The sequence below is a fragment of the Myxine glutinosa genome, chromosome 14 (assembly GCF_964187855.1).
Source record: "Myxine glutinosa chromosome 14, kmMyxGlut1.1, whole genome shotgun sequence".
Classification (NCBI taxonomy): domain Eukaryota; kingdom Metazoa; phylum Chordata; class Myxini; order Myxiniformes; family Myxinidae; genus Myxine; species Myxine glutinosa.
The window spans coordinates 81,641,180-81,660,032 of NC_136274.1; the positions used below are offsets into that span (position 1 = coordinate 81,641,180).

The 18,853-nt window shown below is 42.8% G+C and overlaps 1 protein-coding gene across 10 annotated transcripts in view; it reads right to left on the reverse strand.

Annotated features, from left to right (window-relative positions):
* Window positions 1-18,853, reverse strand: part of LOC137439963 (dystrophin) — a 1,283,433-nt gene that overhangs the window by 609,228 nt on the left and 655,352 nt on the right. For all 10 annotated transcript variants that reach the window (XM_078768445.1, XM_078768443.1, XM_078768444.1 and 7 more), the window contains 2 exons: window positions 13,565-13,737; window positions 4,877-5,021 (listed from right to left, as the gene is read on the reverse strand). In XM_078768445.1, the coding sequence (XP_078624571.1) occupies window positions 4,877-5,021; window positions 13,565-13,737 (318 nt within the window). The remainder of the gene's footprint in view (window positions 1-4,876; window positions 5,022-13,564; window positions 13,738-18,853) is intronic.

Sequence of the window (18,853 nt, forward strand, 5' to 3'; positions counted from 1 at the left end):
AAATGGTTAAAAGGGGTCGAAAGGTGTTTTAAGAAGTGTAAAGGGTCTAAGGGGATGTAAATGTTCAAAGGGGTCTAAGGGGCGTAAAGGGTCTAAAGGGGTATAAAGGGTGTAGAGGGTCCAGAGGGGTCTAAGGGATGGAAAGGGTCTGGCAGGGTTTAGGGGTGGAAAGGGTCTGAAGAGTAAAAGAGTGAAGTTATAGTAAATAAATTACGTTGGGTTTGTAAATAAATTAACTCGGGAGTGCAACATGACAATAACGGGCCAAATTACCTCCTCATCACAGTCACGGTATAAAACCCATTTTCAGGTATATCGTGGTTAAAATCTGAAGGCAGAAAGTTTCGTTGTGATTAACCTTGGGAGCTCAAAGCAGTAAGATCCCAAACAAAGAACAAAACAAAAACTCACCTTATTGTGAGGATGAGGTTGTAGCGGTTACCGCTGGGTGTACACAATCGCCTTGCACCTACCAGGACGCGGCCAGGGAGCAATCACCATGCCGGGCTCGTCCAGGCCGCCCGGACAGGCCCAGACGCGCCTCTCCCGGGCATGCCCGGACTCGCTGTTCCCGGGCTCGCCCGAGCCTCCCGGGCACGCCCGGTCTCGTCTTTCCAGGGCTCGCCCAGGACGCCCGGGCATGCCGGCTCTCGCCTTTCCAGGGCTCGCCCAGGACGCCCGGGCATGCCCGCTCTCGCCTTTCCAGGGCTCGCCCAGGACGCCTGGGCACGCCCAGCCTCGCCTTTCCAAGGCTCGCCCAGGATGCCCGGGCAGGTTCAGACTCGCCTTTCCAGGACTCGCTCTTGACGCCCAGGCATGCCCGGTCTCGCTTTTCCAGGGCTCGCCCAGGACGCCTGGGCACGCCCAGCCTCGCCTTTCCAAGGCTCGCCCAGGATGCCCGGGCAGGTTCAGACTCGCCTTTCCAGGACTCGCCCAGGACGCCCGGGCATGCCGGCTCTCGCCTTTCCAGGGCTCGCCCAGGACGCCCAGGCATGCCCGCTCTCGCCTTTCCAGGGCTCGCCCAGGACGCCTGGGCACGCCCAGCCTCGCCTTTCCAAGGCTCGCCCAGGATGCCCGGGCAGGTTCAGACTCGCCTTTCCAGGACTCGCTCTTGACGCCCAGGCATGCCCGGTCTCGCTTTTCCCGGGCAAACGCTCCGGCATAATGTGTATATATATTGCTGCCCGATAAACGGGCTTTTCAGAGAACCCGAGTTTGATACGTGCAATAAAGCAACTCGGACGAATTTCCGTCTTTGATCGCGTCAATCCTTCCGACTCGCGTTGGAGCATAGCTCCTTCAAGGTAATCATTCAAGGTTCACCTGTTGTCAAATGGCGGTTTGTAGTTGGAGTCACGTGGGTCCTTTTTTCTACAAACTAATTTTTCACCCTTGAGACTGATGTTGCTAGATGAGCAGTAAAATTACCTTTAAAACGATGTATAGGTTGTGTTTGTGCTATTTTCGGTTTTTGAATAATAATTAGCGCATTTGAGAGGTCACATGACTCCTTTGCCGAACTTACAGAACATGGTAACATCTTAATTAAGAGTTGTTTCTCACATATGATAACATATTAAATCATCGGAGCTCACCATCAAAATAATTATTTCGATATCCGTGTTGAAATCCGATAGCAAATTGGGCTTTTAATAAAGATTTGTATATGTGGATGACCCTCGGATATCATGGCGAAAGGTGGCGGCTCAGATGGTCTTAAGTAATGAATTGTGAGAAAATAACTGTTTTAAAACCCTTATTTAGGTGCAGGGTGGTAAAATATGTTATTCTATAAAGTTTCATGCCGATTAACCTTGGGAGCTCAGAGGAGTAGGTTCACAAACAAACAAACGGACATTTCACTTTTATTTATGTATATATATATATATAATTATATATACATACATACACACACACACACACACACACACACACACACACACACACACACACACACACACACACACACACACGCACACACACGCACACACACGCACACACACACACACACACACACAGTCACGTGAAAAAGTAAGTACACCCCAAGTAAAGTTTTGACTTTTTCAACATATTTCAACATACAGCTATTTGATCTTCATTTCAACAATATTGATAGATAAAGGTGATATAATATAACAAATATCATGAAACATTTACATTTTGTAGTCCATTGTATAATTTAAATAAACATAAATGCAAATTTCGCATGTGGAAAAAGTAAGTACACCCCTACATTTATCACTACTTCAAATACCTAAAATTAGAATCAGGTGCACCAGCTCAGGTGCAAATGATTAGAACATCGTTAGAGAGGATCTTGGAGGAACCTGTCTTATTTAAACCTCAGACATTTAGCTTGGTTTGCTCTTTGTTGAAGTGTGCGGCGTCACCATGCCTAGATCAAAAGAGCTCTCTGAGGCCTTCAGAAAGAAGGTTATAGACGCCTACGAGTCTGGGAAGGGATTCAGAAAGATCTCCAAACAATTTGAAATCAATCATTCGATTGTCCGGAAGATCATCCACAAGTGGAGAAGATTCCAAACAACTGCCAACTTGTTCAGGCCAGGCCACCCCAGCAAGTTCAGCCCGAGAGCAGACCGCAATATGCTGAAAGAAGTCTCAAAGAACCCCAAAATGTCATTACGGGACCTACAGGTAGCTCTTGCCACTGTTGATGTCAAAGTGCATGAGTCCACCATTAGAAAGAGGCTGCACAAATTTGATCTACATGGGAGGTGCGCCAGGAGGAAACCTTTGCTGTCCAGAAAGAACATCAGGGCAAGACTAAAGTTTGCCAATGAACACCTAGCCAAAGACCAGCACTTCTGGAACAATGTGCTCTGGACAGATGAGTCAAAGGTAGAGCTATTTGGCCACAGTACCAGAAGACATGTTTGGCGAAAACCAAAGACAGCATTTGACCACAAGAACCTGATACCAACTGTAAAGCATGGTGGTGGAAATATTATGGATTGGGGCAGCTTTGCTGCATCAGGGCCTGGGCAGCTCATCATCATAGAATCCACTATGAATTCTTCATTGTACCAGAGGGTGTTTGAGAATAATGTGAGGCCATCTGTCGGAAAGTTGAAGCTCAACCGAATGTGGACCTTTCAACATGACAATGACCCTGAACATACCAGTAAATCCACCAAGGAATGGCTGAAAAGAAAGAAATGGAGGGTTCTGGAATGGCCAAGTCAAAGCCCGGATCTTAATCCATCGAGATGTTGTGGGGGGATTTGAAACGAGCTGTGCATGCAAGAAACCCCTCAAACATCGCACAGCTGAAAGAAATCTGCATGGAGGAGTGGGCAAAAATTTCTCCTAGTCGATGTCAGAGACTCGTAGACAGTTATAAGAAACGCTTACTTGAGGTTGTTTCTGCCAAAGGGGGCGATACCACCTTGGAGCCAAGGGTGTACTTACTTTTTCCACATGTGAAATTTGCATTCATGTTTATTTAAATTATACAATGGCCAACAAAATGCAAATGTTTCATGATATTTGTTATATTATATCACCTTTATCTATCAATATTGTTGAAATGAAGATCAAATAGCTGTATGTTGAAATATGTTGAAAAAGTCAAAACTTTACATGGGATGTACTTACTTTTTCACGTGACTGTATATAATATATATATATATATATATAGATTGCGCTTTAGTGCAAAGCGAATATTCACTTTTCAAGAAAAAAGTTTGATGCCTGACCTACGTAGCATAATATTACGTACTATCATCCTAAACATGACGATTAACTCAAAACGATTGCCCCATTTTACAATGAATGCCTTGTGGTACCATATTTTAAATAACAACCTTGTCAGACACAAACATGCAGACATTTCACCAAAAAGGTAAAAAAAAAAAAATACAATGTACCGATATTCAAAATAAATTTCAGAGTCTGACGACGAGTCCGTGTTCACTCACGATATCACAGATGATGAATCTTTGATTCACTACATCAAGTATGAAAGGAAGCAAACATAAATCAGAGAATCGCCAACCGACGAGGAATTCAAGACATTCTTCAGGAAAAAAAAAAACATCTGCCAATGTGTGTGACAAACATCTGCCATCCAGTGTTACAACTATCACCTGAAAACTTTATATTGGAATGCTAAAGAGGCGGAAGATGTGCATGAAGAGAGCCATTCCCGGTGTTCTTGCACCGTGACACGGCAGACATTCACACCCAGGACGTGGGAGTCCATCAAAATGATTGGTTTGACGGCAACTCCGACAGGTAACTTACAGGCCGGACCAGACACCTTCAGACCTCCACCTTTTTGAGGTTGTTTCCTTGACGACATCTCAATGAAAATATGACGACAAAGACGCTGTGCACAAAATGTTCCACGGCCACGATGAAAAATCTTTATCCCACAAACGATGCTATGATTTTTCTTTTCTTCCATGATGGTTGTGCAAAAAAAACAAGAAGGTTTGAAGAAATCTAAAGCGTCTCTTTTCTTTAAAAACAATCATTGTGTTCTGTTTTCTTGAAACACTTAAAAAGTCTTTCATAGCATTTCATAGCATAGGAAGGTGAAAAAGTCTTTCATAGCATTCTCCATTACAGAGGATAGGAGCGTCTGAAAATTGGTGTGAAGGTGTGTATTGAGTTGGACACCCAAGGAAGGTGTATATTAAGTTGGACACCCAAGGAAGGTGTGTATTGAGTTGGACACCCAAGGAAGGTGTATATTAAGTTGGACACCCAAGGAAGGTGAAAAAGATGCGGAATGCAATGTGCAAAAAATGGCACCTTGGATTTGTGTTACCTTGATAGATTTGAAGCTTGACAACAAAAAATGACAATTACACGTGTGTGCGGACAAGTGCAAACATAAGACGCGTGTTCTTACCTTGAGCTTGGCCTTGGCAACTTGTGAATCTACGCCCGTCCTTGCCATCTCACCGAGGGTCCTCTCGGCCTCTGCCAACCAGGCGGCCAAACTCGCCACGTCTCGATCAAATCGCTCCATCCGCTTGCTCGCCATACCAAACGCCCTGTGTGTGCATATGGGGTGGGGGGTAACACCGACAAAAAAATCTCACCCCTTGCCTTGCGGAGGTTCTTGCAATTGGGTTAAGGTTTTGCTCCGGCCATTCCTAGCAGGGATAAGAAATGCTTCCGTGGTGCCAGCGTCAATATATTTAACGCGGCGGTTACATTCGCTTAACGATTCCCACGCATATCCCACTAATGCAATTTCTGGGAAATGCTTTTAACATTATTTCTACAGAGAGGCGTGCATACAGAGTGTGGCGTGCGAGTGTGCGTGCATTACTCTCATCCTATTGAACAGGCCCGAGGGCTCGGCCGTGACGTGACTGGTAACGCTCACCTCAAAATCTCACAATTCTACCTCAAACTCATTCTGAAGATGGTCAAACTTCTGTCGGAATCAAAAGTGTAAAAGCAATTTCAAAACAAAAGGGAATTTGAAAAAAATCTGCCAAAAAAACGTAAAAACATTTATTTTGCTGCTTCATTCCACTTGCAGAGTTGAAGGTAAATGCAGTCATCATATGGTTGCCCTTCATAGTCGAAGACAGCCATTCACACGTGACATGCAATAACCTGGGAATATGGATTTGGTTACAGCGTAGTAGAGGGGTCAATATACGAAAAAAACTCACCTAACCCCCAAAAAATTGATACAAAAGGTTTTTCAATGGATTCTGGTACCATTGGGCATGATAAATAACATACTAAAAATCTAGTAACATCTGACTTCCGGAAAGGGGTCATTTTCAAGATGGCGTCCAAGATGGCCGCCGGGAGCTTAAAATGGCCATATCTCAATTATTATTAAACCTAGAAAGGTGGTTTTGGTGTCTAACCCTAGGATTTAGGGCCCAAGGAATCCAATTGAATCAATAAAATTACCATCAGTTAATTATTTATTGACAAGTCCAAGATGGCATCCCAAGGTGACATCCTGATCCACTAAAATGGCTCTGTCGAATTGTAGTCACCCTAGAGAGATATTTTCAGTGTGTATACCTAGGTTTAAGGCACCCAGGAAATCATCAAAATTACTTAAATAAGCACAAAGTAATCAGGTAATCCAGTAAGCCAGGTTTACCTGCCCATTAGGCATTTGTTGTCTTATACAGTTAGTCGCTATTCATCGTCATCCTCCGACTCCTCTGGAAGAAACTTGTTATGTGGATTGTCACATTCTTCAAGTTGGCACGGTCCACAGGCAGTAGTACATGGTAGTCCAGTATCTTCTCCAATCAGTGTAGTGGTGTGTAGAAGAGATGCCTCCACTGCAGCCTTTACTATATCTACGTCAGCATCTCCAGGTGCATTGACCACAGAGCAACACCTTTCTCTCAGTTCATCACTTATCATCCCGATCAGTCTCTGTTTATTGATATCTCTTGGCAGGACCTCCTCCTTCTTGCCTGAGAACTTTGTCTCAGCAGTGAAGCTGACAATGGGATGAATATTGGGTCCTCTTCTCTGATGCGTGTTGTCTTTAATGGACGGCCCTTCCTCATAGCCATCAAAGACAATGGTCGTAGCTGAACCATAATGCTGGATGGTGAAGTCAGCATACGACTGCGCTATTTCACCATAGCTTTCTCCACTCTTCCATGGTATTCTGTGAAGGAGTGAACCTCCATCAAGGACGTGGATCTCCGTTTCTGGTGCAGAATCTGTAATGATCACTGAATACTGTGGACTGGAGTCACAGGTGGCAGTGGTGTAGACACATTACACTCTTATCTCCAATCTGAAACACACACTTGGTTCATTAGCTGGTGAGTCGGAGGATGACGATGAATAGCGACTAACTGTATAAGACAACAAATGCCGAATGAGCTGGTAAACCTGGCTTACTGGATTACCTGATTACTTTGTGCTTATTTAAGTAATTTTGATGATTTCCTGGGTGCCTTAAACCTAGGTATACACACTGAAAAAATCTCTCTAGGTTGACTACTATTCGACAGAGCCATTTTAGTGGATCAGGATGTCACCTTGGGATGCCATCTTGGACTTGTCAATAAATAATTAACTGATGGTAATTTTATTGATTCAATTGGATTCCTTGGGCCCTAAAACCTAGGGTTAGACACCAAAACCACCTTTCTAGGTTGAATAATAATTGAGATATGGCCATTTTAAGCTCCCGGTGGCCATCTTCTTTTTTTTTTTTCTTTTTTTTTTGTATACTGAATCGAGGCTCGTGAAAGAGCTAAAAAGATGTCAAAGGATATCTTGGACGCCATCTTGAAAATGACCCCTTTCCGGAAGTCAGATGTTACTAGATTTTTAGTATGTTATTTAGCATGCCCAATGGTACCAGAATCCATTGAAAAACCTTTTGTATCAATTCTTTTGGGGTTCAACCATATATTGACCCCTCTATAGGAGCTGTGACCAGATGCCAACACTGACATAGAGAGCAGTGTGACCTGGTGTCAAGGGATATCCAGGAAGACTAGACCACTTGCTACCAACATTTTTGGTAGGAATATGTAATTTGTTCAGGATGCAGGTGATAACTCATCCGCCCTTCACAAAGGACACCGTGAGGATCTTTAACGTCCACCAACGTCCACCAACTTCATCCGCAACTCAATGGAATACTGTCCTCCCCTCTGGGGCCGGTGCTCCTGCCTCACACCTAGCTCGGCCTCACGCTGTTGAAACCAAAGCTTTCAGAATCATTGGAATCTCCCGCGATGAAGCTAACTCCGAGGGCCTTTCACTCACTCACCGCAGGCAGGTTGGTGGTCTTTCTGTCTTCTACCGACTCCTCTCCGGCCTTGCTCCCCCAGCTCTCTCTGGGCTCTGTCCCCCAAATATTCCTACAGGTCGCACAAGATCTGCCAGCAACCCTCTTATGGTTAAACTGCCAAAATCTAGGCTCTCTGATCACCTTCACTCTTTTATTCCTCTTTTCTCCCGCCTCTGGAACAAACTCCCTCACTCTCTTCAATCCCACTCCTCCCTCCAGGTCTTTAAAACAGCTGTTCACCACCATCTCTTATCTTCCCCCATCCAGTGGAGGCCCATTGAACATTCGAGTGTGGCTTCGGGGGGGGGGGGGGGGGGGGGGGGGGGGAGCTATAAAAAGCTATAAAACCCGGCCCGAACCCCCGTTCTCTCTCTCTCTCTCTCTCTCTGGCAAGCTGACTCTCTCTCTCTGGCCCGGGACTCTGAATGCTCTCTCTGCCCTGACGACCAAGGGTTGGCGTCAGGAAGGGCATCCGGCCATAAAAACATTGCCTCAAACAGGGAACCATGATTGTCATGGGGCCCGCAAGGCTAACCCCCGCTCTAGCGTGGAAAAATGGCCTCAAAACGATCATTCATATTCATTCATTCATCCAAAACCTCGATCTTTTCTACCCCCGCTAATTTCCCCCCAAAACCACTTTTTTGAAATTCCAACTTCTTTCCTGGAAGTACTTGCAGTGTCCATACGTTTTATACTTCTCCCAACCCCCCCCCCCCCTTCCCACGCCTCCTCCCCCCAAGCCCTCTCCCTCCCACAGATCTCCCGATGTCCCTGCTCTCAAATGTTGTGTCTGTGTGCTTCCCCTTCTCTCCCCATCTTATCTACCACTCCCCTTTGTGTATACTTTGTTTGTCTGTTTGATTTGTTTGTGTGATAAATGTTAGCTCTTTCACGAGCCTTAATTCTGTATACAAAAAAATAAAAAATAAAAAAAAATAACTAATTCCATCAAACGGGATGTCCAGTTTAACCTCCATCTGACGGACAGCACACACATTGATGTCTCACCTTGCCTACAAAACATGAGGGGGACAGTTTATGGTTGGGTATTATATAGCTAGCTGGATCCAGATCTTCACCAAAATCGAATCAATTGGTCCTTGTCACACACCCAACCTGTCCACCAATTTCGTCCAAATCTGTCATTTACTTTTTCGAGATATTGTGCTATGTATTGGTCTTAGCCCTATCTCTCAAATGTTAAGAATCACTGAAAAAAAATTCGAGTATTCGGATCAGTATTCGGATCTTCACCAACATGTAATTAATTGGTCCTTATCACGCACCCAACCTGTCCACCTAATTTTGGCCAAATATGTCAATACTTTTTGAGATATTGTGCTATATATCTTTTTTAGCCCTACTTCTCAATGATGAAGTACACTTTCTTGTTTTTGAAGACTTATCTATCAATGATGAAGAATTTGCTTTAAAATTCTAGTATCCGGATCGAGATCCAGATCTTCACCAAAATCTAGTCAATTCGTCCTCGTCACACACGTAACCTGTTCACCAAATTTGGTCAAATCTGTCAACGTTTTGACATATCGTGCTCACGAACAAACAAACAAGAAATATGTCGTGCACAGCACCTAAGTGCACACGTGCAAAATCCCTAAAATAAATTGTTGACCTTTGGCCGATGTTGACCTGAAAAATAATTGGTGGGTGAATTCAGTGATCTGATATGCAAATCCTCTTCAAACTTTAAGTCAATCGGATGAAAATGGAGGATTTTAGAAATTTGACAAAGTTGACCTTTGGCCTATGTTTATCTTTTGGCTTATGAAGGCTTCAAAAATAATCAGTGGTTGAATTCATTTAGCTGATATGTAAATCCTCTTCAAATTTCAAGTCAATCAGATGAAAATTTACTATTTTAGAAATATGGCCTATGTTGACCTTTCACTTTTTTGGGGGGGGATACAAGATCGAGGTTCGTCTAAGATATTTAGACATCAAAAATAATTGGTGGTTCAATTAAGTGACCGGATATGCAAATCTTGTTCAAATTTCAAATCAATTGGATGAAAATGGAGGATTTTAGAAATTGGACAAATATGTTGACTTTTGGCCTATGTTGACCATTTGACCTTTTGGCCTCAAAAACAATAGGACTCTTGCTTATGACCAACTCTACCATTTGGTGAAGTTTCATAAACATTGGTTTAAAATTGTGACCTGTAGGCGATAGACATACAGACAGACAGACAGACAAACAAGCAGACAGGCAGACAGGCAGACAAACAGAATAACGCACAAGACCAACCAATATACTTGAGAAATCTTCGATTTTCGCAAATAACATACAGAAAGGGTTGAAAACATAACCTCCGTCCACTTTTGGTGGCAGAGGTGACAAGGGACTCAAAAAGCAAAAAGGGGGAAACTTGGAACAATCACCTAATCAAACTATAGGCCTCAGGATAAAATCCCAAATAGTGTGTTTATTATTCATGGTCTCATGGCCCTTGACATTCATGCAATGGTTGTCTATTTATTACGTACAAATGAGAGGGATGGAAAAGGTGGTGAGGGTTCAAAATTGATTAGCAAGGAAGACAAGGGGAGGAAAAGAAGACAAGAGGAGGAAAGGAGAGAAAAGGGAATGGGGGTTGGAAGTAAAGGAAGGGGATGGAATATGTTTGAGAGAGGGGTAATAAGAAAGAATGGGGGAGTGGGGTGGGGCGAGGGGGCTTAAAAATTCTGTCATATTTAGCACCATGAGATATGGTTCCAATTTCCTATATGTATGAAAACACTGATGCAAAATGAGCAAAGTGTTGCCATATATTTAAGCTTTCCAAAAGAAAGACCACATTCTCACGGTCACCTGACACTTGTTATGCATGAAAAAGCACTCGGACTGATCATTTGGAATGTTTGACACAACATACCTTAATTGTGTTCAGTTTTATAAGACAGAATTTCCTTCCTTCACACACCATGTACATACTTCCTGTTCATTTATACTGTTGCCAGAACAAAACTTCCAAAACATCCTTCATCAAAATGCACAAATTAACGAAAATTATTACATCATTCACAAAAAACCCCAGAAAAAACCCACTTTTCGGTTCAACGTTGTTGGACTTTTGCCTTTACATTTCAGATCTGCATTTCAAAAGTGTGACAAAGCAATTTCATTCCAGTGTTAATTGCTCCCTTGTGGATGATCGTTTCGTCTCGTTGGGTTAATTATTCGGATATCGTGTTGTTGCGATTTTTTTTGTTGTTGACAGCATGAAATAAACAACGGGCGACACCTGCGAGTTGCAAACACCAACTCGATTGGGATATCAACACGCCGATCCACTGGCTTATGTTTTTAACTGGACGTCACACGATTAAGTACGTAAGGATTTCAAACGTTCAAAGTTAGATTTTGATAAATTGTGAGACGTAAGGGAATTTGGACAACCTACAAATTGGGGTGAAAGGCACCTGGGATTTCACGCAGGGGTGTCTTTCCTTTCTCTGCATTTGCTCGATTGCCAAAATGTGTGCAATATAAAGAACGCACAACTAACATATAAACATAAAAAGACGTATAAAGAACACAACAACATATAAAGACAAAAGAACAACATATGAAGAACTAACGCGGAAAGTGGTTTTCAACACCAACAGGAGTGAGACACGTGGTTTTCAACACTAACACAAGTGAGACAAGTGGTTTTCAACACCAACACGAGTGAGACAAGTGGTTTTCAACACTAACACAAGTGAGACAAGTGGTTTTCAACACCAACACGAGTGAGACAAGTGGTTTTCAACACCAACACGAGTGAGACATGTGGTTTTCAACACTAACACAAGTGAGACAAGTGGTTGCGCAACACTAACACAAGTGCGAAAAGTAGTTTTCAACACTAACACAAGTGAGACAAGTGGTTTTCAACACTAACATAAGTGAGACAAGTGGTTTTCAACACTAACACAAGTGAGACAAGTGGTTTTCAACACTAACACAAGTGAGAGAAGTGGTTTTCAACACCAACACGAGTGAGACAAGTGGTTTTCAACACCAACACGAGTGAGACAAGTGGTTTTCAACACCAACACGAGTGAGACAAGTGGTTTTCAACACTAACACAAGTGAGACAAGTGGTTTTCAACACCAACACGAGTGAGACAAGTGGTTTTCAACACCAACACGAGTGAGACATGTGGTTTTCAACACCAACACGAGTGAGACAAGTGGTCTTTAACACTAACACCAGTGAGACAAGTGGTTTTCAACACCAACACGAGTGAGACAAGTGGTTTTCAACACTAACACAAGTGAGACAAGTGGTTGCGCAACACTAACACAAGTGCGAAAAGTAGTTTTCAACACTAACACAAGTGAGACAAGTGGTTTTCAACACTAACATAAGTGAGACAAGTGGTTTTCAACACTAACACAAGTGAGACAAGTGGTTTTCAACACTAACACAAGTGAGAGAAGTGGTTTTCAACACTAACACAAGTGAGACAAGTGGTTTTCAACACTAACACAAGTGAGAGAAGTGGTTTTCAACACTAACATAAGTGAGACAAGTGGTTTTCAACACTGGCATGTGTGCGAAAAGTGGTTTTCAACACTAACATAAGTGAGACAAGTGGTTTTCAACACTGGCATGAGTGCGAAAAGTGGTTTTCAACAATGGCATGAGTGCGAAAAGTGGTTTTCAACACTGGCATGAGTGTGAAAAGTGGTTTTCAACACTAACACAAGTGAGACAAGTGGTTTTCAACACTAACACGAGTGAGACAAGTCGTTTTAAACACTAACACAAGTGCGGAATGAGTGAAATGAGTGCGAAAGTGTCAAATTAATAATGGAAAATGAAAATGAAATGAAAGGAATGAGTGCGAAATGAATCATGCCAGTGTTTGCACAACCAGTCCTACGATTAGTAGCGTGTGACAACTGATGATAAAAATTTCGCCCTCTTCAACAAAAAGACCATTTGGCCTTGCAGACATTGTGTGGAACACTTCCAGCACCGGAGCACGCACAGTGGAGTATACGGGACGGACACACTAGAGGTTCAACAGCAATGAGAGTTGCACGGTTTGTGTTTTATTGATATCCAAGGGCAGTTGATCTTCGCCCCCCTTTGAACTTTCAAACCGGTGCTCCGCAGGTGGGTCAATGGTCGATCAACGAGCATGCTATCCTTTGATGAATAGTTTAAGGTGGCCGATTCCATCTGCTAGCATTCACCTATGGACGTCAAAGGTCCCAAAACACCTTTCAAAAAGGGTAGACGGTGCTCGTCCAACTATAAATTCCTGCTGAGAGATTGCTCGTGAATGGGTGATCGACGAGGACACTTCATCACTGTTATAGCTGCGCTCAGTAATGTTGCAACCAGCAAAGCAAATTCATTATTTAATCCTTGTAAATATGCACTTGTTCGATGGACAGATTGATCAAATACAATTCGAAGAACAAAAATTTAAATGATAACATTTAGAAGATAAATACTTCTCTTAACAAACAGCCATCCTGCATCTCATTCGCTGAAATGCATCAGGTGAAAGTGACTCTTCAATCCTGGTTTCTATGAAGATGGTTTTGACCAACTGGTTGTTACTGAGGTCTGAGCATCCAACAAATTTAGAAATCTTTTTTTTTTTAAACAAAAATTGACCAAAATTAGACTTCTCCAAAAGACAGGACATGCAATAAGAAAAGTAAAGTCTGACTTTACTTTCAAGGTCGTACACAATGAGGAGGAAGCAGTTGGTTGCAAGACACAACACTGCAGGCAAAGTGGTTGATGCAACTCAGGTACTCACCGCTTCCGAGCATCATACATATTGTTCACGTTCTCCCACTCCGTGTCCAACCGCCGCAGGCTTGCCTCAATCTTGGGGACATCTGCTGCAGAAGCAGCCTGGAGGATGCTCGGCTGGCGTTCTCTGGTGGCCAACAAGCTATCGCTGAGGCGCTCCAATTCGGCTCCAACTCCCTGTGGTGGAGACACACCTATATTATTGCCTCAACCAGGAGCCCGTTAAACCGACCAAAAACCAGGTCGTGGTTGGAGTGCAGTAGATCATCTTGTGGAGGACAAGTACCCATACAAACGGTAATATCAACTCAAATTTAGATCTTAAAATTAGGGAAGTACTTTTTATTTGCATCTTGAAATCTTCTTCTTTCATTGACAGCACAAGGATGCAGGTAGCATCATTTGCTCGGAGCACAGCTGTGCTGCAGATGCAATGTCTCTTGTAAGTTAGAGCAGGAATTTGTAAATTGTTCAGGGTGCCGGCAAGAGATGCACCTATTCTTTACGAAGGACATCACGGAATCTTTTACACTGACGGATGGGACAAATGCTGGTGGAAGGGACGCCATGTTTAATATCCATCTGAGTGACAGCACACACACATTGATGGGTCACCCTTCCTGCAAAACACCAGGATGACAGTTTATAGGCGGGTCGAGATTCAAACCCAGCCTCGACAACTCAGAGGCGAGTGACCAGACCTCTCGGCTATCTTACCAATGTCTGCATCTTGAAACAAGAAAGAGCAATCAGATTGCAGACCCTCGCCAGGATGTGTTTTGTGGTTTGAAGGATTTTGTGCTAAAACAAATATGGCGGCAAAACACCTGACCAATGACGTCATCAATGTTTTTTCTCCACCAATTTCTCCCTAGATGATGCTCAACAAATTTCATCTTGATCGGATGAAGTTTTGTACTTCTCCAATTATGACGTCATAATGGACACACCTATGACATCATCATTAACATGTTATTCCCCATGGAGGGTTCTTTACAAGGAGCCATGCCAAGATGACACTCAACAAATTTAATCTTGATCGGATGAAATTTTGTACTTGTCGAATTATGACGTCATAATGGAGACGCCTATTACATCATCATTAACATATGTTATTCTGCATGGAGAGTTCTTTACAATGAGCCGAGTCTAAATTTTTTCTGTACAGCACTTTCGGAGATAGAGGTGCAATGTTTTTCGTTTTTTCAAAGATGGCGGCCGAACCACGTGACCGATGACGTCATCATTTTTTTTTCCACAAATTTATCCCTATATTATGATGCTCCAAAAATTTCATCTGATCGGATGAAGTTTTGTACTTGTCGAATTATGAATTATGACGTCATAATGGAAATGTCATCTTTTTTTTTTTCTTCACCAATTTATCCCTAGATTATGCTCAAAAAATTTCATCTCGATCAGATGAAGTTTTGTACTTGTCGAATCATGAATTATGACGTCATAATGGCAGCACCTATGACATCATCATTAATATATGTTATTCCCCATGGAGAGTTCTTTGCAATGAGCCATGGCTCATTTTTTTCTATGCAGCTGTTTGGAAGATATGTAGGTACAACGTTTTTCGGTTTTTCCAAGAAGGCGCCTGTACCACGTGACCCATGACGTCATAATTATCATTTAAAATTTATAAAAGAAGTGCACCGATGGTGAAAAACTTGCTGCCAATCGGACCAACGGTTGCAGAGAAAATCACATTTATTCTGTGCGGACAACAAACAAAGAAACAGACAGACAGACAAACAGACAGACTAAAATGCAATACCCACTCCTCTGGCGAGGGTAATAACACCTGAACTAACTAAATTCTGTGAAAACCCAACCGAAGACACATAATGAGAGTCAAAGCTGCCATGGTTTGCAAGATATACAAAATATGCATTCTGCTGCCGCATGCTCTGCTCCCCAGACACAAGCTGCACCTGTCTGAACAATACCTGAAAAACAAAGGAATCCACTGTATATACAGGTGGTACATTTATCATTCCCTGCTGGATGAAGCGACAACCTTTTATCCTGTAAAAAGGTAACTATCCCAGATGAATATTATGCAGTGGTCCACCTCTGCAACACCTGGGTGCCATTTTTCTAATTGTGAAACAGCTCTCCACATTCTGTGTCGCCAAGGGAACCTGATTTTTCACCTGTTCCAAATTAGCCAATTGGAGACAAAGGTATAAAATATTTGTGAATATCCTGATACTAACCCTTGTCTCCTGCGAGTAGTTGGTGGAAAGAAAAACAATGAGGAATTCTGTAACTCAGGCCCTTGGCCTGGTGGAATGATGCACCCAGTGGATTATGTGGACGCGGAGAGGTTTCTACCTGCAGAGTCCATAATGAGGTGTAGACAAGGCTGGAGTCCTGCGAGAGTCAAGTCAAAATACACCCTGCAGGAACACCATTGGGCCTACGAGCCGAGCGTCCATTTATTCAGAGGCACCCGTTAATGATGCACTCGTTCCATGGCCGGTAGTTTGTTTATATCCTTGTTCCAATATAGGAGTCAAGTATCAAGAAATACATTTGCAAAGTTCAAAGGAAGATGGGTTTGGCAAAATAGATGGTTGGAAATTCCTGTCATTGGTTCTAATACATTACTGTATTTCCACATCAAACTGAAGCCGAAGTCAATATCTCTATTAGGCCAACATGGTAATTATGCAGGTGCTCATGAGTTCAGTGCAGGTAGGAATTGCGGAGGTTTGAAAGAAAACCAAAGCATGTGAGCAAACATAGTTTGGGAACATAAATAAATAAATGAATAAAAGGACTTGCCCATAATAGCCAGGTTCACTATGTTTTTTCGTTCAAAATTTTGGTAGATTAGCAAAACTATACATTTTTTTAATATTCAGAGCATGAGGAATCCAAAAATTAATGTTTACATTTGCGGAGACACCTTTGCGAAAATGACACTCAGGACAGTGATGAAGATCTGTAAAAGCATATTCCTGAACGGTATAGACCTTGTAGATCCTGTGTATAGGACTTATAGTTCAATCTGATACTACCTATAACTTCCTATAACAACCTATAACTTCAAAGGACTTGCAATATCATGTATTATGTAATACAGTTATATCACAAATATAAAGACAATGGTTTTCAATTACCTTTGTTTGTTGCTTTTCTATAATCCTGAGCACTATTTTGAGGCCTTTATTGGATTCCTTGACCCAGAAAACATAGGATTAGCATATTTAATTAAGTCTCTAGGTTGACTAGAAGCCGAGATAGCGCAAAATATGTATTTTATGGCGGCCATTTTGAAAATCCAAAATGGCGGCTATGCAGGTGTCTGTGCAAATGCCAACATTGATTTTCAGATTCTCCATGCTCTGAAGATTCCAAAAATGTATAGGTTTGCTAATCCCAAAATTTTGAACGAAACTATATTTGTTAACATAGTGAACCTGACTATCTTCATCACTGTCCTGAGTGTCATTTTCGCAAAGTTGTCTACGCAAATGTAAACATTAATTTTTGGATTCCTCATGCTCTGAATATTCCAAAAATGTATAGTTTTGCTAATCTACCAAAATTTTGAACGAAACTATATTTGTTAACATAGTGAATTCGCTCTTTCACGAGCCTCGATCTTGTATACAAAAAAAAAAAAGAAAAAAAAAAAGAACCTGACTATAACCTCTGGTTAAGAATAAATACGGAGTGAAAACATTGCGGCGGCGTGCCCATCGACGGCAACTTTCCAGTCGGACTCGGAGAGGAATGCAAAGTGTTTTATCTCTGACATCACCTTGTTTTCAGTGAACAACCTGTTCTACAATCTGGAATAATGGACGGCTTCCCCTTCGCTCCCACCTTTTGTTCATATGTGTTCTGTACCGTCCTCCAAACAGTGATGACTCCATTTACATTTCGCTGTCTGACAACATGGACCAACTTCTATCAACTCATCCCAACTCTCTCTTCCTCATATGTGGCGACTTCAACTGTCATCATGCCAGCTGGCTGGGTGTGGGTACCTCTCTTACCAGCCATGGCACCTCAGCAAAGGACTTCTGCGACTCATTGGGACTGACACAATCTGTCAATTTCTCAACCCGGATCTCAGTCAATGGAGCATCTTCTCTTCTGGACTTGGTTATGACTAATTTCCCTGCAAATGTCTGCTGCTCTTCTTCTGCTCCAAACGGTTCTTCTGATCATGTGCCTCTTAAAGTGGACATCTCTCTGGCCATTCTCAGATAGCCTCCTCAGCACCGACGAGTCTGGCATTTCACTCAGGCCAACTGGCATGGTTTGCAAGCAGCCATCAATCATCTGGACTGGCCTCCCATCTCTACCGCCTCTGACATCAGAGGAAGTAGAGATGATCTGACATCATCAACTCATCCTCGGAATTCTTCCAAAGTAAACTGCTCTCTCTCATGCACAGGTTTACCCATTTCGTCTCGGTTGTCATACCCTTCCTCCCATCCATGGTACACGGAATCTTGTGGTGAGACAGTTGCCCTGAAGCAACTTGCCTTTGCCTCAAGGAAGGCAAATCCAACGGAAGGAAATGTAATTTCCTTTCACAGAGCTCGGCACAAGTGTGTGTCCACCCTCACGAGATCCAGGAAACAATATCTCTCTGCTCTTAAGACCGAACTCTCAAACCTGTCTCCCTCCTCCAAATCCAGGTGGCGTCTGGTCAAATATGTTTCTGGTGTTTGTTCCCCCTCCAACCCCTCCCTTACCTCAAACGGTTAGACAGCTGGCACTGCATGTGAAAAAGCTGAATGCCTCAACTCTGTGTTTGCCTCAAAATCTTGTGTCCCAAACCCATCTTTCTCTGTACCCACCTTACCCAGTCGAACCCAGCTGCTCCTGGAATCTGTCTTTCTCTCCGGACAAGGTGAAGAAGTTTCTGTCAAACCGCGACTCTGATTCTGCAACTGGACCAGATGGCATTAGCTCACAGGTCCTAAAATCCTGCTCTTCCGCTCTATCTCACCATCTTTCTATTCTGTTCACCCTCTCTTTTGCTCAAGGTCATCTGCCATCAGCTTTTAAATCAGCCAACATTACCGCTTTACACAAAAAGGTGCAAAAATAGATCCTTGCAACTACAGACCAATCAACCTGCTTCCAATTAATCAGCAAGGTCATGGAATCCATCATAGCTTCTGACATCACATCCTTCCTCTTCTCCAATGGCTTGATCTTGGATAATCAATTTGGATTCAGAACAGGTCATTCTACTCTGCACATGCTGCTTCTGCTGTCTCAACAATGTATGGAGGTCCTCAATGTCAAACAGTAA